The 22,965-nt window shown below is 41.9% G+C and overlaps 1 protein-coding gene across 3 annotated transcripts in view; it reads right to left on the bottom strand.

Moving 5' to 3' along the window:
• zmiz2 (zinc finger, MIZ-type containing 2) overlaps nucleotides 1–19,329 on the bottom strand; it is a 56,413-nt gene extending 37,084 nt beyond the window's left edge. For 2 of the 3 annotated variants that reach the window (XM_049604340.1, XM_049604342.1), the window contains exons 1-2: nucleotides 18,882–19,329; nucleotides 7,257–7,358 (exon numbers count right to left, since the gene is read on the bottom strand). In XM_049604340.1, coding sequence (XP_049460297.1) covers nucleotides 7,257–7,306 — 50 coding nt within the window. In that variant the 5' untranslated portion in view covers nucleotides 7,307–7,358; nucleotides 18,882–19,329. Of the gene's footprint in view, nucleotides 1–7,256; nucleotides 7,359–18,513; nucleotides 18,679–18,881 lie in introns of those variants that run through there. The other variant, XM_049604341.1, reaches the window with a different exon arrangement.
• Between the last annotated feature and the right edge of the window lie 3,636 nt (nucleotides 19,330–22,965).

Here is a 22,965-nt window from a genome sequence, read left to right as displayed (position 1 = left end):
TAATAATCACAAGCCAATTTCAAATACACAAGACTGAATCGAAGCACTTGTTTGTTCTTTCTCCTGCTTCCCTTTCTTTGTACAATCAGCTGCGTTTCTGAGGCTGCCTGTCGTGTCAGCGAGTTGGCAACACGTCTCTCGCTTTCATGGCTTTCTGCAGAGAAATGGAGCAGTCAACAGGCTTTGTGGCTGCACTCAATTAAAGGAGTGTTTTGGCTCGAGTTAGCCTAATCAAGCTGCCGCCAAAAAAGCTGAACAGAGGACACTCGACCGTCGATTGCCTTCACTGTTAAGGATGTGAAGCTGTTTGATGGAATTCATTCATTTTCTCTTGTGTTTATTTAAGTAAACAACAAGAAAGTGCCCATTTCTTCAACATATGCCCACAATGTTGGATTAACACCATTTTGAATTTATAGTTTCATTCATTTCTTTTCTTCAGGCCTTTATGTGCACAGTCTACGAGATTTCTTTTCTGCTTTGACAGAACAAACAATGACTTTACTTTGAACTCTAGCTGTGTGATTATATTCTATATGTTTCACCTTGCTCCCTGCAGGTATCACCATTTCATCTCACATCATAGTAAGTACTCTATTCATGGCTCTGATGATGCTGCTTGTGTTTAATAGGAGTGTAGCCTCCTTCATGTAAGTGTGCTAGAAGCTGAATTGGAAAATGCTGAGTTAAAGGTATACCAGGGCTTAGCAATAAAACTATAACGGGAATCTGGATATAATTTTCCTTGATAGAGATGCAGTAACCGTTTGATAAATCCTGGATATAATTAAACCACCCATACGCCTGTAGAAGGGGGCGTTAATGCACCTTAAAAGGCTAGTTGACCAGAAGAAGAAGAAGGACAGAAGTAGTAAAAGGTGGTGTTTCTCAAAGTCAAGGGTCTGTCCTTGGTAGGATGAGTCCTTCAAAGGAAGGATCCTGCGGAAGCAAGGCAAGAGTCCTTCCTGTCATTCAGTGGACACACACAGGAACAAACTAACGAGTGTCCACAGGTGTGCGTCATTAACCCTCAGCAGACTGAGGACTTTCAGAGAGAATATATTTCTGGATTATACTTCAAAAGAACAAAGAGGTAGGTTACATTAAACTTTTGTGGCAATTAGCGCTCCGTCACTGCTGCAAAAGATCCATTTAAAAACTTTTATGTCTTTATCTAAATCACGGTATTTTAAAAATCTCATTATTCGGCAGTGGACACATTGGAAAGTGTAAATTATGAGGTTTCTGCCAATATTTTTTGCACACTTGTATGATAAAAACTCGTGGAGACATTAATCCAAATAGATGCCTTATTTATCCAAGTCCTGCCAGGCTCCGCTGGCGCAGGTTTCGTCGAAGAGGCCCCGCCCTCACTTCCAGCAAATCGTGTACTGTGCAAAGCATTGTGGGAATTTTATACCCGCAGAGGATCCACACATGCATCCTTCGAATTTCTCTGAATAAAAGGACTCAGTCGTTCAAGAAACTCGGAAGGATCCTTGATATTGGAACAGTCCTTTGGCGGGGGTCGATGACGTAGCGTCCTTCAAATTCGGACGTTTGAGGATCCTTACTTGACATTAGCCATGTTTCCATCAGCCTGTTTAGATGCACATCTAGAAGTACTGCATCGGAAAATTATGATGGAAACGCCAAAATTCGAATTAAAATCCCCTGATTCGCACAAACTAAAATATGCTCGCTTTAGTCGGGTTTTGGTTGATTCGAAAAAATGCTGATTCGCAAAACAGGAGGATGGAAACAGTTATGTTCGAATTAAGTCTGACGTAGCGCACCTCTCTCCATGGTGATATCCACACTCCGGGTCGGGAAGGCAGTAATGCATTTACAAGCTGGTCGCCAACCACCAGAAAACGTAAAAGAAGAAGAATGCGAGACTTGTTTTGTTTCCGGTTCTGCGGAAAACTCACACGAATTCGTAGTTTTCACCAAAGTCCGTACATTTAATGGAAACACGCATATTTCTTTTAATGCGCATTTCCCAAAGATTCAAATCTCTTTTGGATGGAAACATAGCTAGTGAGAAACACCTAGCCAACACACATTGGACAAGCTAACAAATGTCCCCAGGGCCCAGTATTTCAAAACCTGTAATCTGGATCAGAATAATCTGGATAATGACATCCTCCTTTTCTCAGTCAGGGATCAAGGTGATCCTGCTGACTTTATCTGGGTATTTCAAAATATTGGCAGGGTGGATCACCTTGATCCCAATCTGACTGGATATGGATTTCCAAATCTCACGACTCCGCCCCCGGATCTGAAACGTTTCCCCTTTGGGGGCGTGGCTTTCAGATTATGACCCGCTGTGCTCTGTCTCCACGGCGGAACACTTCACGAAAGGAGCAGTTGGTAGCACAGCTTTCGCAACAAAATGTAAGTATACCGTTGTCTAATGTGTAGCGTTTTTAAGGCCATACGAAGGACACTCACCATCTCATGTGAGCCAGCTATTTGAATTGTCACCTACTTTAAATGTGGGCGTACCGATCTCTAATTGAGCCGAGGTCATGCTAACGGTAGCTAACGCGGCTCCATTGACTTGCATGTTAAGTAGCTAGCAGGCTAGCGAGGTAGCTGACTTTGTTATGTATTTTGCGGTCTATGGTTTAATTTAAAAGGTAATTAATCTGAAGTATGTCATACATCAACTCTTTAAACACCAGCTTGTTCAGAGTTTAACGTTATGTTATTGCCAACACAGCGGACTTTTTTATTTTTATTTTTTTTGCATGTGTGCAGAGCAGACTGCTGCAGTATTGGAAAAATACACAGTACTAGTATGAATTTTGCGGTTCATTCAGAAGTGTCAGAGGACTAAGTTTGGGTATGCTACAGTAATGCTGATGATATGCTTTTCTGTAACGTTACTTAAACAATTTCTCTGACTATTGTGGATTTCTGACAATGATAAAGATATGCTCATACACACTCTACTTCTACTTTCAGAATACACTCACACCCATGGACCACTCAGCAATGCCACTGCTAATGGAGACAACAGGTCGAGTGCTGGAAATCCCTGGAAATGTATCCCCTTTTGTAGAAGGCTCCCACTAAACATATAGCACTATAGCATCTGATTTGATGAAGCAAAATAATCACAAACACTTCCTGAAATACATTGCTGCATGTTATAAAATCACAGTCAAGCACTTCCCAGGCATTTTAAAGGTGCATTTTCAAGCTTATCTGAATTAAGTAAAATTTATCTTCATTAAATCAGAAGCATGAAAATATACATTGAAAGTGCTTTGTGATTTAAATTGAGACATACAGCAATGTTTTTTCAGGACATAGTTGAGCTATTACTTTTCCCCCCTCAAATATGTGATGTAACATTGGAAGAATGCAAGTGCACACATATCATTTGTTTCTAATTGCTTTTTTAGTACTTTGTTTGAATTGCCATGTGCTTATTATGTTAATCCCTGTGTTGTTTCTTGCACTCTATGTAAAGAAAAGAATGTGCTATACAAATAAATTTGCTTTGCACTGCATTTCCTTGCCTTTGTCTGACCACAAACATATGTTGGATGTTTTGGTACAAACAGGTTACAATGTTAGGTGAAACGAGACATTGAGAAATAGGTCTGTATTTGTTACTCTTATTTACAGCAGTTTCAGGAAGTATGGCCAAACAATATTTTTCTATGCTTGAAATTACTTACAACTAAAACACTAATTTAGATGAAGTGTAATGAACATCTTAAGTATCAATATCTAGGAGAAGTGGAGCTGAGGCTTTGTCAAATCCACCTCTGAGGTGGGATCCAAATAATCCTGAAATTTGCTATCAAATTGATCCAGATCTCTGCCTTAACTTTTGAAATCAGATCAGGATTTAATCCAATCCGGCCAGGATAATCCTATCAGATAACTTTGAAATACTGGGCCTAGGTGATCATCATCAACCCTCAGCAGACTGAACGGGTTTCAGGGTACTGTGGTAACTTTGGCACTCTCTAATGTTGTTGTACAATTTGAACAAACGTCAGCAGTATTCTCAGAGTCACGTGACTTTTAGAGAGAATATATTTCTAGATTATACTTAAAAAACACAAACAGGTAGGCTTAATGAAACTTTTGTGGCACTTACATACACACATGCATCCTTGAAAATTCTCTGAATGAAGGACTCAGTCCTCGGTAGAATTGAAAGGATCCCTGACATTGGAACAGTCCTTAGGTGAGATTAGATGACGTAGCATCCTTGAAATTCAGCCATTTAAGGATCCTTCCTTGACTTTGAGAAACACACAGGAACTGCTGATAAACCAAGACGGTCCACTTTTACAACACTTCAAGACAAGGTGGGGGATATAGCTGTGAGACGGCAAAAGCATCTTACGCAGGATTGTCCGAAAACAAAACCAATGGACAAACTCACACAAAAGTAATCCCTCTAAATCATCCATAATAACCCACCAGAAGTTTGTAGTGATGTATTTATCTGCAGAGACTCTGCCCTTTGCTTGGATTTTCTTCTTATTTTGCTGTGTCTTGGACGTTCTTAGGCAGCGCGCAAATAAGATTGCGACTTTATAAAAAGGTAGTGACCAGGTACCAAACCATACGCAGAAGAACTGTGTACACAGCTCAGAAAAAACCCAAATAAAGTGAGACAAACACCAAGCGGACAAAGCTCATTCCAAAACGAGACCGAACCTGAAGTTGGCTTTCACTTTCCCTGGCGAGCTCTGAGAGAGAGGATGGGGAAGTTAGCCCGTTTGCCCATGGTTAGCTTAGTTAGCTTGCTTAAGTATCGGCTTTTCCACACAATGAATGCACCAACTGGAGAATTAGCTCCACCAACTGTTGATGAACCAGCTCCTAAAGCTGGGCAGACACCAGTACAGATTTGGCCCAATTGAAGCCGTGACTTGTTCTTCACAGACTAATTTTCTTATTTGGTATTTCTGCCTGATCAGCTGTGGCTTAATGTGCAATTAGAGGAGGGTCGTTGCAGATTAATTGTCTGAATGATCAGTGATCAGGCTCATGATTTTTCGTGGGGCAGCTTTGGCTCAGAAGGTAGAGTAGTTGTCTACGAATTAAAAGGGTGGTGGTTTGATCCTGAGCCCTGCAGTCCACATGTCAAGTGCCCTTGTAGGATGCACAATTGGCTCCTTGTGCACTTTGAGTGCTCAGTAAGACTACAAAAGTACTTTATAAATGAATCTAGCAGGTCAAAAGGTCAGTTTGCAGAACAATTCCTCTCATAGCTGCTGTCACAAGATCTACTATAAACTGTAGTGCTGTTTTACATGCTGTGGATCAAACTGTAGTCTTGAATGAAACTGAGCCGTGAGCTGCAGAACAAACACCATCCAGACATCTGTGGCTCCGAATTCCTCCTCTTACTTTCTGTCACAGTAGATTTGCATAAAGTACACTGCATTTTGTCAACACTGTTGAAGACATGATAATCTTGTTTGAAAAAACATAACTGTCACTGAACAAAGGTACAGATACTTATGTTCAGTGTGACCACCACGTCATAGCCAATCAACTGATCTGTACAAAGGCTGATAAAGATGTGTAGGTTAACTTTGGTCTTTCTCAACCTAGCCCTATTTTCCTATGTGTTTGTGCATTAGTACCATCTTGGTTCATCTTTCCACTGTTTCAACAATCACTAAATCTGGTTGAAATAAACCCTTAATTTCACCCAGTTAGGTGTGAAAACATGCTGCCTCTATACACTAAAATTGCTGTTTATTTAAATGGAGTGTGGTGGGTTTGGCGATGAGGTTTTGGGACTGTTTCTGGTTAAACAAAAAGGTCTGTCTCTGTAGGGATTAGGCTTGTCACGATACCAGAATTTCAGTAGTCGATGCCGATACCAGTGAATTTTCACGATTCTTGATACTCAATCGATACCATGATAAAAATCAAAAAACAGAACTCATGTATTTCTAAATTCACTGCTTTATCAAAACTGTTTCAAACTTTAACTTTAACTCTAAGGCCGAACAGCGACCTTTCGTGTAGTGCTCGCTAACGGTCGCTGTTTACTCGCATTTTCATTTCGGTGAGCATGTTAACAGGTTAGAGCATTCACAGACTAGGCGACAGACTCATCTCCCATTGCCAATGGACCAGCGCCGTTTTTTCTTTACTGGTGTGTCACATTCATTGTCACAAACTAGGTGAAAAACAGGGTTGTCAAACAGGCAAGTGAGAACGTGACGGTGGTTACGTCTTTTTTACTCAGTCTCTCTCTCTCAGACGCAATGCTGACAAAATTTGGAGCAATGTTTGCGCACTGCTTGGATGGCGACAGATGGTATTTTCAGCTGCCTGACGTTGCATCTCGCAGACAAAGGGGCTAATATTTATGCGTCCACCTGAGTGTTGTATTTTCATCATTGTCAAATGAAGCCACTGAAAGCTGGAGCCCTTTAACTACCTGTTACTACTACAGAGGCATTTGTCCCAGGAGTGAATGCCGACTGTGACCTTCCCCATTTAATACAAAAGCCAGATGTTAGTGGGTTTTCTTGTGCATTGAGAAAGGGCCTTTATGTTGTGTTCGCACAAAATGTGATGCGAATTTTCGCGTTGCATTGCTTGCGCGGGTTTGAACACTAGAAATTGCATGTATGCGCGTGCCCATAAGACGCGATCATACGTCCCAGGAGGATCTCAATGCTGACTGGTTGAAGTTCAGATTTTTCAACTCTCGCAAATAAGCATATGACATGAAATCGTGCTACTCGCGTCAGTCATGCCGCTTATGTTGCGTCATTTGCTCCGCGTACATCGTGTCCATCGTGCCACCCAGCAGGAATTTGCGTCTAATTGCATCTTTATTTTGACTTTACATGTAATTCACTCGAATGGATTGTTTGATTCACACCTGGTGTGAACACAAGAATAACAAGAATAACAATCTGAGCCTGTCAGTGGCAAAATTTTTGGTTCCCATTAGACACAAAAAACATGGACAAATAGGGCCCAAGTTGAAAAATACTGAAATTATTCTTTAATATTTGCAGTATGCAAATGGAAATGCACATTTGCTTTTGCAGATTTTCCTTAAATTTGGTTAAAATTTGCACCTTATTTGGATGGAAACTTAAAACCCAGATGACCCAAAGAGCGCCCTGTATCCAGAGGGGAACAGCCCCACGGGATGCACAATACACCATAACAAAGACAGGGTGTCACATGGTTCACCTGAGGACACTGAGCTTAATGTCACAACAGAGTGTGTGTGTATGTGTGTGTACCTTTGTGGAGTGGGAGGCAGGGAAGGTTTCATGGAGTTGAGGGGGTTCATCGGATGAACGGGGGGATCATGAGAGAGCCCCCACTGTCCTCAAGAGGCAGCCCTGAGAGGGAGAAAGACACACATGGAATAAAAAAGACGGTTACTCAGAGCTCATTTGCTGCACAGCAACAATTCATCATCACTATAGCCCACACTGTGAGCACAAAGACACAGCACCCTCCCACTCAGAGCCACTCACTTTAATCTGCGTGTGTGTGTGTGTGTGTGTGGACTGTGCACATCAAAACGTTAGCCTATCACTGACTGCTGTAGCTCTGATACCTCTCAGAGGCGGGGGGAGGGGTGCTGGAAGCTAAATTTAGCTTGCTGATTTCAAAAGGAATTTAAGAGAACAGAGATGTGAAGAGGCAGACTCTTCTCTCAGCAGCACACCGACGTACAAATCAGTTGCTCGCTTACGCACATGCTTGTTCTGCCGCCGCTGCTGCTGAGAGGAATCATCTTGTTCTGCGATTTGCTTCATTTAATAACACCCCTGCATGTTTATCTGCCGCATTCCCTCCTTCAATACCAGATGTTTTCTTCTATTTCCCGACACATCCCTCATCCTCACTCCATCGCAGCGCCCGCTAATGATTCTCTTTATCTGACAGCTACCAACTGACACATGCTAATTTTCCAACATCCCCCCTCCTCTCATTTCTTCTCTTTGGTTTTGCACTTCGCAGATTTGGGTCAGACGCCCCACATCTTGTGCAGAACGAGGGGAGGGTTGCTCGTATCACATGACCGTTATACCTGAATTCCCTCCTATCAAAAGGCATTGCCAGCCTCCAGACGGCACCTTGTAACTACCATCACAGCTGAAACCACACAAAGAGGAGGGGGTGGAGGGTGTGTGTGTGTATGTGTGTGTGTGTGTGTGTGTGGGGGGGGGGGGGGGTCTGTCTCTATCACAGCACACACTGTACCTGCAGTGGAACGACTGAGACACGCTGTTCTCTCACACTCTCTTTGCCTCTTCTGACCTCAACTTCCTGACCTTTTCTTTACCCGGCAACTCTTCCTCGCCATCCAACTGTTCGCCTTTCTTGTCCTTCTTTCTCTTGTGTCGGAGCTACTGCCGTCACTCTGACAGCCAAAAACACTGCGGGCGCTCCATCAACCCTCGGCTGACCCTTGCTGCCACGACAAACATTGTTTTGTTTTGTTTGGAGCGACTCCAGCTTTTTGTGCAAAATGCAGATGTAACAGATAACAGAGGAAGTGTGGTTCAAGTTTACTGACCAACATTTATTTCTAATCCTCCCTTTTAAATACTACTAGGGCTGCAACTAACAGACTCAACTCGTTTTTGTCAATTAATCGACTTATTTGATTGGTCTATGAATCATCAGAAAACCAAAAAATGCCAGTGCACAAAGTGATTTCAGTCCAAAACAAAGAGAAGCAGCAAACTCACATTTGAGAAGCTGGAAACATCAAATATGTGGCAACAATGACAAAAAACTAATTAATTGACTAACTGTTGCAGCTCTACATAATACCATGAAACAGCTGTTTACACACAGGGGTCCCACTCATTTTACAGGACAGAATTTCAAAACTTTTCCATGACTTTTCAAGGACCCACAATAGTTATTTTTACTGCCCCACTTGTTCAGCTTTTTTCAAACATTTCAAACATTATTTCTGCCAGCTTGCATATATTGAGGGAGAGAGGAAACGCTAGGAAGAAATTAAGAAATGTACATGATGGTAAACAAAACTGATGCATATTAAAGCTACATTACATCAAGAGCTACAGAAAATAAATTTGCCATTATGTTACATTACATTGAAGCTTATACATGAAAGATTACTCAAAGAATTTCATTACACACAACAAAGTTCCATGATTTTTCCAGGCCTGGAAACTTTGATACTGTGAAATTCTATAACTTTTCCAGGTCTTCCATGACAGTTGGAACCCTGTGCACGTTATATGGACCTCCAACTGCTTTGGACTTTTAAATCGAAGAGGTTGCAGTTAGAAGACTGATACATGCAGAAAGCAGGATTTGGTGTGATTTATGCATGTTTGTAATCCTGAGGGGTGTGGCTTGATGAGGTCCTATCTTTGCATTTGTTGTGACATAATATCTTGCGACTATTTCTCTTACTTTGGATCAGTTATAGACCTACATAAATGCTCATAATAACAGGCTCCAAATCTGAGACAACACCTGACAAGTGCTGTCAAACAGAAGCACAGAAACAGAATAGGAAACAGTAGGGATGCGCGCAATTAATCTTCTTAACGATTAAACGTCCGCCCCCTCACTAGTCGGCACCAGAAATATTAGTATTTACGTAAAAGACCGCTCGACTGTCATGCAGCCACCGCCACTAGTGGGTGCTACAGAGCCATCAGACAGCAGTCCCCACGGTAATGCTCGAGTAGACTGGAGTTTTAAATTGGAGAGATGTCCTCTCACAAAACCAGCGTGGTTTGGCAGCACTTTCATCTAGAAAATGAATTCAGCAGCAATTAATCTTTTCTGAGGTGTTACATTATTTGTTAACTTTAAGTGAGTTGTTGTCAGATAATGTGCAGGTTTACATTCATACCGCACGGCGCAAAGTGTCTCGTACTTCAGCAGCATTTAAAATCTGACATGGTTGTTGAAGATTGTGATTAAAGGCTTCAAAGGGTTCTTAATGCACACAATATTTTTGGGGGGACAATGTTTCAAATACTTAGCAATAAATTTTGACTGTTTTCTGAGTGTTTTCCTTTTTTAGATTAGTCAACTGACCTTAATTAAAATTTTCGTTTAGTCGACAGGGAAATTAGTCGCCAGGAACAACCCTATTTCTCAGTACTCAAAATCTGTCCTCTGCATTTAACCCAACCTATACAATTAAACCAAAAAACAAGCAAATATCAGAGTCCCAAAATTGAAAACCAAATACCTCACCAACCAATGAATATCCAAACAGTTGAATATTTGAGTCAAGCTCTGCTGTTGGGTAGCAAAGTTGGCGTTTAATGTCTGATGAGATTCGTAATCTTGTTCACCCGTCTTCTGATATTTTCTGATTTCATTTTTTTTTTGCCATTTTTCCTACTTCATTTTAAATGCACCGATCTGATTCTATCAGCTTCACCAACTTCTTCCTCTCCTTCACTTCATCAATGCCACAATAAAGTTCACCTTCAAAGTCGGCTGCCGACTAATTTTTCAATGCCACAGCAATCCCTGGTGCAGAATACTTCTTTATTATTACCTCAATGAGTTAAGGTAAGGTAGCTGCGATAAAGATTGAATTTGGGGATAAAGAGCGATGGTGTCAGAGTCTGCATCAGAAGAAAGAAAGATTGACTGATACTTTGCTACGTTTTTGTGTTTAGCCAACATCAACATTTAAGAACTTTTGGTGCCTGTATGAAAACGTAGGCATTGTATCTTCACTAACAAGTGAAAAGTTCAAACTAAACCCTGCAGTAATCACCACTAAAATTAAAATTAAAAGTTCATGCTTTACTGCAATATCTTCATGATTGTATGCCCTGACTGTTGTGATAAAGTGATGTAAAGCAGCTCTTTCAAATCAATAGTATTACGTGATCATACGACACTAAAAACTCACATTTCATAATTAACACGCAGAGTTTTCAACACTAATCTAAACATACAGAAGTCTCTATAGATTCTCTTAAAGCTGCTGATGACATCCGGAGCCAAAAAGCAATAATCAAATCCAACTGAACTAATAATCAATTCAAGTCTAGAGAAAACAGCTATTAATGTTCAAGTATGTATGAACTGCTGGAGGGGAAGAGACGTTGGCAGCTAGTCAGGAGAGATGATTAAATACTCCCTCTGCTACTTAATCAAATATAAAAACAAACACTTTACATAATTTATTAGCTGCCAGTCAGACCACCACGAGGCTCTTAACTTCAGTGGGTCTCGTCAACTGTTATGATAACTGATTGATCTTGGACCTTTTATTTTGTAAAAATACCAAAACTTTAACAGCTGCAGCTTCTCTGATGAGAGGATTAGCTGCTTTTCTCTGTTTTATATTGTTGTAAATTGATTATTTTTGAGTGTTTGACTGGAGTTGGACAAAATAATAGAAGATTATGTATCCTGAGGGAACTTGTTATGCAGAAGTTGCAGCACAAAGGAAGAAAGAGTGCAAGTATAAAGTATCAATGATGGTACAAATCAAAAATATACACCGTTAATAGGTTTAAGACATTTAAGGGACGTCTTCTGGAAAATTGCAATAGGACCAGAATTTGGCAGATGAACAGATACAAAAAATAATCGTCAGTAGCAGTTTAGATCAGATAGGAGAAAAGAAAATGGTTCTTTGAGTCCGCGCGGACCTCCGTGGAGTCCGTTCCGCCCGAGTATGTTCGGGCCTTTAAAGATGAATGGATCTCTGTGTGCGTGGCTCCGGGGGGCGATTATTCAGAAAATTGTCGAATACTTACCACGATTTTCGAATACTGTTTTTGCTTGTGTTGCCCACTCCTAGTTAGTGACTCACTCTACAGCAGGAAACAGCATTTCAAAGTAAACGCTCTGGCCAGAAATTCATTGCACTCCAAAATAAAGTGTGGTTTTTACAAACTTGACACGTTTGGGAGTCACTTGGGGTCCATTCAGAAAGAACCCTCGACCCACTTTTGGACCAGGACGCACCAGTTGGGAACCACTTGAATTTTGGTGAGGATGGCTGAGTGAGAGCAACTGCAGCACACCATGGCCTAGAAGCTGGTTGTAGAACCATTTTGGCTTCTGGGAAGTTGAAGGGAAAAGGGACCTGGACGACAACAGTGTAAAGAAGTTGTGTCTAACTAGACTAAAATATTCTGGGTGCATGACAAATATGAGAGACCATGTTTCACTTTTTTACATGAAGTTGGAGTAACCCCCCAAAATAAATAAGGTACAGAAATAAAAATGTATGCATCAAGATGTATCCCTTTTTGTTTTATAATCACATTGCAGCCCTATGAATCAACTCCTGAGGTGCTTCGAGATTCCCACTAGGCTTGGGTGGTATCATGATAGTAAGGTACACCGGAGTATTTAGAAATCCTGACAGTGTGATTTTCCAATAAAGGTTGTAGATTAGCTCCAGTCACTAGACAAATGCTGGTAAAATATGCAAGTGCCTGCGGGATTTGCTTCACTCAACAGCCAACAAAACAATGGTAATATGTTAAGTGGCTGGTAGATTTTGGAATTCACCAGCCACAATTTCAATTCTGACCCCAACTCACATGGAAAAGCTGTACTGTGGATGTATTGTATGTAGCGCACAACATGCACCACCAGAGGTCAGTCTCTACAGGCAACTAAGTGGGCAAATGTGGCGACTGCTAGGGTTGGGTCAGTATGAGAGAAAAAAAACAAAAAACAAAAAACAAAAAAACTGTCTGGTGTTTGTAAAAAACCACATCAAGTCGGTAATACCGGATATTCACCACTTTGGGCGCAATTGACTCATTTAAAATTAAAAAAAAAACAACAAAACAATCTTAGGACAAAAGCGTGACAGTAACAAGTTGTTTCTTTTATTCCTTACAAATAAATTTTGCAGCTTACACAATCAGTGCAAACAAGGGCTGCCTCCTTCGTCTGGCTCAAAGCCAAAGTGTTGCCATAGTGGCGCATTCTTCGATTTCTTCGAGACTAAATTGTCCGCCATTATTGACTTGCCGTCATTATTAAACAAACTCCAGGCTACAGTAGAGGCCTTGGCACATGCGCACTCGCACCCCCTAGCACTGCCCCACCCCCCTCTCTCTCCTGCTCACTGTGTGCTTGGCAAAGAGGCAGACACAGGTGCCCACAGACTCATGCGTACTATAAGCGGAGCGGACTCCGTGTAAAAATGTCCGTGAAAAATCCCTGCGATGTGAAAAATACATGCTGAACAGTCTTTTGTGTGACACTGGTGGGCGGCGCGGAGTCCGCCTGGTTGTGCTTTGCACGCACAAGGCTTGCAGACGTCCACTTGTACCGAACGGACCTCCGCGAAGTCCGCTCCACGTACGTTCCGCCCGAGTATGCGGTCCAGTCGGTCTCCAAAAAAAAAACGGTCCAAGACAGAGTACCAAACCGAATCCGTATTACCGATTGCTGGAACAGTGGACTAACTAGCCTAACTAAACCACTAACCAAGACTAAGTGTGTTTTACAATGAGTTAACGAGGCAATTAAGCAATAAAAGTAGACATCTCACACAAATACTGTCATATCCCGGTTAAAATTTCAAGAAGGTATGAAGGTATGGAAAAAAATATACCACCCAAGACTAATTTCCACCCCTAAATTCAGATATAAAAAGAATGATATAATACAGAAAACCAGCCACCTGATCTATAATGTGCCAAGAGTTACGACTAAAGTGGTCTCTGTCAGTGAATTATTCTGACACTAGACTGAATCAAAGGGTTTCTGACGAACTTAGCTGTTAATTCTGCAGCCTGCTCAGCCAGTCAGAGAGCAAACTGTGTCTGTAAACAAACAAAAAGAGCAGAGAACACTGTCACATTACTCATTACAGCTATTAATTCAAATGTGTCTTTGAATATTCACCATTTCACATAAACCACACAATGGTCTGCCATCCAAAACACAATCATCTTTGTCATTCTCAGCTCAACAACAGAGTAGACAAGGTCACATTTAGTCTATGAAATGTCAGGAAATAGTAAAAAGGAGCTAAATGTGACTCGTTTTGCTTCACCAACAGCCCGAAATCCAAATTAATTCAATTTATTATGACACGAAACAAAGAAAGTAGCAAATCCTTACAATGACGAATACATTTGACATTTCTTGTATATTAAATACTACGCTATTTAACTATTTGGCATCATACAGAGAGGTGTTTTTCTGTGATTTAACCTGCTGAAATTGGTGTAAATGAGGTGGACAAAATAATAGAAACACCTGCCAGTATAATGCAATACAAACAATTCAGCAGCGCCACTATACACCCTCTAAAATGATCATACAGTTGAATCAGCGCACTTAATTATGACCTTCTACTGCTAATAAATTGACTACAATAATTTTCAATAGACATTGATCTACCAGTTATTTTCTCAATTGAAAGGCAGAAAATAACCACTGCAAATTCCCAAAGCCCCTGGTGACATTTTGAATCGCTAACATTGTCCAAAAATCCAAACATATTAATTTTACTTTCACATAAAACAGAAAAAACCTTCACAATTGAGAAACTAAAACAAGGCAATGCATGGCAATTACTTAAATTTTCTGTCGATCAACTAAACTCATTTCAGCCCTAATTTAATTTTTAATAACGTGGCACAAACCTTAGTGAAAAGAGTCTAACGGGTAAATTGGTTTGACAGAGAACTGGAAACATTTATAAAAAGAACACACATTCGACAATCACTACTAATGGAAACGTTAAGTTTAGTGAACAGCCAGACTGCTAATATCTATTAACAATAGTGTCTGGAAACTCAAAGTGTTTTTCTGAATAAAGGAATAGGTGAAGAAGGCCACTGCGGCTGGATGAAAACATGCCGCACAATACACAAGCTTAACTGGTTGATCTCGCCGAGCACCTGCCTTTAATAAAGCGCTAATTAAGAGTCTCAATGGGATCTGAGAGATTACCAATTAATAGCCTCTTAAATACAGAGGAGCAGCCGTCACTGTGAGAGGCAAATGTCAGCTCGCAACAATGGAAAGACAAGATATTATTACCGTGAGGAATAAAAGACTGTCTGACACTAACAAAAGACATACACTGTAAAGAACGGATAAATACAAGGGCTGGAGGAATCTTAATATGTTGTTGCTGTATGTGGACAGTGGTAGACAGTAACCGAGTACTCAAGTACAGTTTAGAGGTACTTTCATATTTTCCTTTTATATTCTGACACGTTATATTTCTACTCCACTACATTTTGGAGGGAAACTTCCTCCACTACATTTATCTGACACCTTTAGTTACTCTGCAGATTCAGATCATTAATAGAAAATATAATCAATAAATAAATTATGATCTACTACAGGTAAGAATAAGATAACTTACTGATCCCCAGGGGAAATTGACAAGCTACACAGCTATACATAAAGTAGATAACATGAGCTCCACCTTTACCAGCTGCAAAATATTATTCTGCATAGTAAGTAACTTTACTTTGGGTACTTTAAGTATATTTTGATGCTCAAACTTACAGGGTAACTCTGGTATCTTTCAACCTGGACCCTATTTTCACATCTAAAAATAGACAAATGGGAACATTTTTTAAAATTGGTCCAACAAGAAGTGTTTGTTTTTGCCACTGACAGGCTCCGATTGTTATTAAAGTGTCTGACAACATTATGGAAAGGATCCCAACAGAGACAGACCATGTAAAAGAGTAGGATCGCTTTTGTTAACTAGAAACAGCCCCAAAATCAGTATCACCAAAGCTACCAGACTCGATTTAAATAAATATAAATTTGAAGATGTAAAATACACTTCATTCAAAATCAACAGAAGCAAAATATAACTCACAAAAGTCATCTCGGTTCGTCGTTCCACTGTTCCAACAATCACCAACTTTGGTTTGGTTGAAATAAACCCTTAATTCACCCAAGATGTGAAAATATACTGGATCGATACAGGCTAAAATTACTGTTTATTTCAATGGAGTCTGGTGGGTTTGCCAACAGTGATTTCAGGGCTGTTTCTGGTTAAACGAAAAGGATCTTACTCTGTTACAAAAAGCTCTATCTCTGTAGGGATCCTTTCCATATTGTTGCCAGACACTTTGAATAATAATCTGAGCCTGTCAGTGGCAAATATAAGCACTTGACACTGAACAAATGCCCACAGGAATTACATTGTAGCCTGTTTGGCCGATACCAGCTGCAGCGCTCTCAATACTGACCATTTTCGAAAATGTTTGTTGCCATTAGTCACTCAAACATAAAACCATGGGAAAATAGGGTTGAAAAATACCAACGTTAACCTTAAGAACGTAGGACTTTTACTAGTAACAGGGTATTTTTACACTGTGGTACAGCTATCTCTACTTAAGTAAAATATCTGAATACTTTTTCCACCACTGTACATTTGCCGGCTTAAAGCGTAGCATTAAGTACGATGTGTGTTTCAGGTGTCTGATTAGAGTTAACAGGATCAAGATTAGGGATTGAAGTTTAACCAAAAAGAAAAGCCTAAACAGCTGTGGTATTCAGGTTACGGCCTGGCCAAATCTAGGGTTGGATATCAATTGATTTCCTCCGATACCAAAGGTAAAACGACCCCTTTAAGATAGAACTGGTGCATAAACACAAATTTAATGTGAAAGTAGACTATATATAAACTCATGACAGGAGAGTCTCAGCAGCCAGATATTTCTCTATTATCTGTTTACGAGCAGCTCAGATTGTTGCTACAATAAGAATAGCTGGTCTGCCTTACGGGTCCAATTTAAGGGATGCTAACTTAGCTCGCTAATTTCTGGTCTAACCCTTTCTCTTTAATCAGCAGGTGGCAAGCAAGACACAGGAACTTGGCTTGGGTCTTGAAGAGTCGTAGCATCATTCACTGACAAATAGCTGAAACTGAAAGTCACATTGCACTGCTACTTAACGTCATACTCCGGGCACTTCAGCCTAACTGTCATGCGTTAGACATACCCACGCTTTCTCTCTTTCGACTCGCCACGCACACAATCTAGCACTGAAATGAGGGGGGAAATCTGTGCTGTGATTTGATCACCTTGGTGCCAGTCGCATAGGCACCAGGTTTTGGTGCCCTAACCCAAGTCAAATCTGGCCTACGACAGGTTGTTAAGTCGACCGCTGACCATTTTTTAATTCACTTTGAAAATAAATTTAATCACACTTGCAATTTTTGTACTTTGAACGTACATAAGGTGCCAGGGGGCATAAAAAATCCCTAAAACAGAGCTTGTTTTTCAAAAACAGTGCCCGTGTAGGATCCCCCAGCCCCCCAACAAAGGTTTCTCCAAATCCTAGAGACACCCCTGCATACATCAACCTATGTGGAGCTGCTGCCTCTTGGCTAAGATTGGCAAAGAAGAGTGAAGACAGCAAATGTCGAAAGGAAAAAAGGCAATTCATTTATTATATACAATGATAAATATGATTATAATGGGCCCCTGGTCTCCTGCCATTTTGCAAAAGTGGCCCCCAGGGAAAGCAAGTTAAGTATCCCTGATATACAGTGTCCAAAAACATGATCAGCCAACACCTGTGATATATTAGTTAGGGCTTCAACTCATAATAATGTTGATTTCCAGTTAATATGTAGATTGTTTTCTTGATTAACTGATGAATTATTGTTTTCTAATGTTTTGTAGAGACAAAGAGTAAAGTCTTTTACAATATCCTAGAGCCGAAAGTGACTTCATGAAATGTCTTTATTTGTCCAACCAACATTTGCAAGCCCAAAAATATTAAGTATACTACAATATGAGACCAAGAAAAGCAGCAAATCCTCACATTTAAGAACCTGGAAATATCACATTTTTGTTATGTTTGATTGATTATCAACTGCCAATTCATTTCCTATCAATCATATAATTAACTATTTGACCAAATGTGGCAGATTTAACACTAATAAAGCGCTCATTTACATCACTGTACTGAGTGTATCCATAGAGTGACAGATAAAACACAAGGTGCACAAGCCCCTAAAACATCTGGATGCTCCAAACACCAGCTGCCTGAACACATTAGCAGCTCCCAGTCTTTTTAACCACCCTCTACATCCAACATGTCTTTGCCTTTTCATGTAAACACTGACCCAAACTAACCAACTCAAGCCTGGCTTCCAGCCAAGACAACATGTTATTGTGCCCATGACACATTCAGGAAGTCATGTCCACAAGGAGGGGGAAAACAGGCACCTCATAAAACAAACTGCAATGCCAATACAACACATGCATAATAACACAACAGTTGTGTGCAGCATCCTAAATCAGCCAAAACATGCAGAATATCTGTCATGATGGTGGTCAGAGGGATCACAAATCATGCAACGCATCTCCACCTCCAAAATCCCCCCTGCTCCTGCAACAACAAACACAAAACATGCTGCTCAAATTTGCAGCAGTACAAAGCAGAACAAAGCATTTGAGCAGTGTGCATGCTGTGGAGGAGTGCAGCCTCTCTGTCTCCACAGTATCTCTCTGTATGTTACCCATCACTGACAAAAAATGAGAATAGCAGATGTTTTGTTTCACCTACCTGAGCTGAGCTGCCTGATAAACGCAGATATGTTGCAGCACACCGCCGGTGTAATACGTAAATGATAATAAAAGGGTAATACGTGGGTGATATTCCAGTTGTTGGAGCCTTAAGTTTGGGATTATGTGTCTTGTTAGTGGCTGTGAGTGGAAACAAGAGCTGTGGAGGGTCTTTAACACGCTGCTGCTGCTGCTGCTGCTGGCTGCGCCGCTGGCACCGTTAGCTGCCAACGGCTACTTTGCTAACTTTGTAACGTTAGCTTGTTTTACGTTACGCCAAGTGAGCGGTTAGCTTGACGACATCGTAAGCAGTTAGCTAAGGAGCTAACAGGGCTAGCTTGATGTTTAATTAACGTAATGAGAGCTTACCTTTTTCCCTGCTCCCGCTGCCAGACGATGAAGAGCCGCTTGGTTGTAGACAGTTAGCTCCACGGCTAGCTAGTGTCGCAGTCCGGCTAACAAGACAAGGCTGCTTGATTACCGTGTTGTCGAGCGTATTAATAATATATTTGTCTTTTTGTTTTTACGTGCCACACTCTTAGAGGAGTGAGCACACTATACGTAACGCTTTAAATGTTATTATCTTATTTATTGTAAACTTCCGTGCGGTATATAAACAGTCACTAAGTGAGCCAGTCGAGTCAATTAGAATCAGCTTGTTGCAGTCTGTGCTTTGGGGCAGGCCATAACCTTGCTGCTCAGCAATACCTTCCTCATTGCACAATGACCCTCTGTAATATATTCATGAGATCACAGGGCTAATGTCTCCCACAGAGAAAGGCATTTTCCTGTCCCTCCTCCTACAAGTCAGGCGGCGGGCTGACTGACTGACTGCAGACCAGAGCAGCAGATCATTTTGAAGAAGAGAGAGGAGGGTGGTGGAGAGAGAGAGGGGGGGCGAGATCATGGAGGATGACGTCACCCGTGCATGCCGAGGTATGTATGATCCATGCATGCAACATGGTGTGTGATTATCACTCATGCACCTGCGTGTGTGTCACAATGTTAGCTGCACACATGCTCAGAGAGAAGGGTGGTGATGGTGGTGGTGGTGGAGAGGGGGTGGGATCATGCAGAATGACGTCACTCACATGACACATATGTATGATCCATGTATGCAACATGGTCTATGATTTCCACCAGTGCACCTTCATATATGTGTCACAATAAAAGCACCACAGCAGTGCAAACACACACATGCACAGATAGGAGGGTGGTGGTGGTGGTGATGGAGGGGCGGGACATCATGGAGGGTCATGCATTCTCACGTATGATGGATCCACGCATGCAACATGGTCTGTGATTAACGCTCATGCACCTGCATGTGTGTCACAATGTTAGCTGCACACATGCACAGAGAGGAGGGTGGTGGTGGTGATGGAGAGGGAGTGGGATCATGGAGAATTGCGTCACTCACACATGACACATATGTATGATCCACGCATGCAACATGGTCTATGATTATCACTCATGCACCTGCATATGTCACAGTGTTAGCTGCACATATGCACAGTAAGGAGGGTGGGGGTCGAGGTGATGGAGAGGGGGTGGGATCATGGAGAATTACGTCACGCACACATGACATATATGTACAATTCATGCATGCATCATGGTCTGTGATTTCCACCAATGCACCCACATATATGTCACAATAAAAGCACCACAGCAGTGCAAACACACACATGCACAGAGAGGAGGGTGGTGCTGAAGGTGGTGTGATGGTGATGGACGGTTGGTTGGTGAGGATCATGGAGAGTGACGTCACTCACACATGACACATATGTATGATCCATGCGTGCAACATGGTGTGTGATCACCACTCATGCACCTGCATGTGTGTCACAAATTTAGCTGCATACATGCACGGCGAGGAGGGTGGTGGTGGTGATGGAGGCAGGAGATCATGGAGAGTGATGTCACCTGTGCGTTCTCACATATGTATGATCCATGCATGCATCATGGTATGTGATTTCCACCAGTGCACCTGCATACATGTGTCACAATAAAAGCGCCACAGCAGTGTGCACACATGCACAGGGAGGAGGGTGGTGGTGGAGGTGGTGTGGTCATGATGGAGGGGCAGGAGATCATGGAGAGTGAGGTCACCCGAACATGACACATATGTATGATCCATACATGCATATGTGTCACAATATTAGCTCCTCATACATGCATAGAGAGGTGGAGGTGGTGGTGATGATCATGGAGGGTAACATCATCAGTGCATTATCATGTATGTATGATCCATGCATACAACATGGTCTGTGATTTCCACTTATTCACCTGCATATAAGTGTAACAATGTTGGCTCCACACACACATGCATAGAGAGGTGGTGGTGGTGGTGGTGGTGGTGTCACTTGTGAGCCAGGCAGTGTTTCAGCTGCAGCAGCAGTAGGGCCGGCAGCAAGTGTTTTTGGAGTCATTAAGAGGTGTCTGCAGTATCTTGCCAGAGGGCAGTGCAGCGTGGAGAATAAAAAAGTCCAACCTGCCTGTGTTTTTCAGACCTCTGTTGCCCTGGAAACAGGTGCCGAGATTTCCCATTTCTTCATTTTTTTTCCTCCACACTATCCATATCACTCCCCACCACCACCTCTACGCTCCACACTGCTGCTGCTGCTGCTGCTGCTTCCTCCCCCACGACCTGCCGCATAGTACAATCACACACACACTCTTTACACACAATATCCAGTCTACTACTGCAGTCATTTCACAATGTCACAGGACGGAGTGACTGACTCCTCCACCACATAGCTCCACACAAAACCTGAGACGAGGCGTTGACCCTGCTTTGACTCTGAGACAGTGCTGCAACAACCTGACCTCCAGGAGGAAATAAAGAAAGAGGGAAGGGGGGGCAGGGTAGATGGGGAGGGCTGAGGAGACAAAGAGGGAGTAAAAAAACAAAGCTGGCTGCACTCTCAGATTTAAGAATGTCGTTCATCTCGCTTCTGCATTTTTGATGGAGGTGAGGATAAAGAAAAGGACAGGAAAACATGCCATCTTGCTTTCCCTCCCTCTAAAAATTGATTATGCTCATGGGAGTGTGATGCAGAGTTCAGGCAGATGGCTCACCATATTGTACACACACTTATTTCATAACTGTAGGTGTTGTTTTTCAATATTCATGCGTGAGAGCGGTGAAGACAGGAAGGCAAATGTGCCACCACCAGGAGAGACACACGTACATGGGGGCATGTCTCCTCACTTTCAGGCCTTTTTAAGTCATCCCTGTGTTTCTGCAGTGTTATGTGTGCATGCCATTGTAGTGACTTCTCTTTGGCAGGAGGCAGAACATTCCAGGGAAATGGCTGACCCAGAATAACACTCACAGACGCAGGATGACTGAGCAGCAGAGCGAGCGAGGTCCTCCACCCTTTTCTGTTACCGAAGCACTACCTAAACCGCTGTTTCCTAACAGACACATGATATTTCATGAGGGGAAAACACAGCCGCATGTACTGTATAGTGTACGCAGCTTGGATAGCAGCACACATGACTATCATCACAAGAACACATGACAGTGTTTGCCCCTCCAGCTACTCCACAACTCCATTATCATCACTGGGAACCTTACAAAATCCTAATTTTCACCCTACACTCTTCAATGACGTTCCATTTGCTCAAGCAATAATACTTGTTTTTATGTAATCAATTGATATTTTAGTCAGAAAATAGTTGTAAATGCCTGTTACAGTTCCTTAATCCCAAGATGATGTCTTCAGATAGCTTGTTTGGTCCAATCAACAGTCCAAAACCCAAACAGTATTGATTTATGATCTATACTCTTAGAAATAAGGGTCCCGAAAGGGTTCTTCCTGACCGACTGAGGGTCTACCCACAACCATTTGTTTCTGAAGAACCCGTCTTTAAAGAAAGTGTTCAAGAATTGTTGGAAGCATTGATGTTACCCTCAGATGTTTACATGTTTACCCATGTTTCAAATGGCATTTTTAAATGTAGATGTAACGCAGGTGTTCTTCTAGTCTCTGTTCTAATTTGGACCAGAGTTTTTGGTTCCCAATCCTACTTATCCTGATGGGTGTCGCAGGGGGGCTGGAGCCTATCCCAGCTGACACTGGGTGAGAGGCAGGGTACACCCTGGACAGGTCGCCAGACTATCACAGGGCTGACACATAGAGACAGACAACCATTCACACTCACATTCACACCTATGGACAATTTAGAGTCACCAATTAACCTGCATGTCTTTGGAGCGTGGGAGGAAGCCGGAGTACCTGGAGGAAACCCACGCTGACAAAGGGAGAACATGCAAACTCCCAAAAAAAAGGGGCTCGCCCTACACTAGGTTCAAACCAGGAACCCTCTTGCTGTGAGGCGACAATGCTGACCACTGCACCAGCGTTTGCCAGAGAGGTAATCATGTAGTGTAGTAGTAGTTATGTCACAAAATCGACGAAGTGTTGACGCTTGCGTTTGACCACATTAGCCC

This window comes from Epinephelus fuscoguttatus, linkage group LG18, assembly GCF_011397635.1.
Source record: "Epinephelus fuscoguttatus linkage group LG18, E.fuscoguttatus.final_Chr_v1".
Classification (NCBI taxonomy): domain Eukaryota; kingdom Metazoa; phylum Chordata; class Actinopteri; order Perciformes; family Serranidae; genus Epinephelus; species Epinephelus fuscoguttatus.
This window is presented reverse-complemented; position numbering and strand designations above follow the sequence as displayed.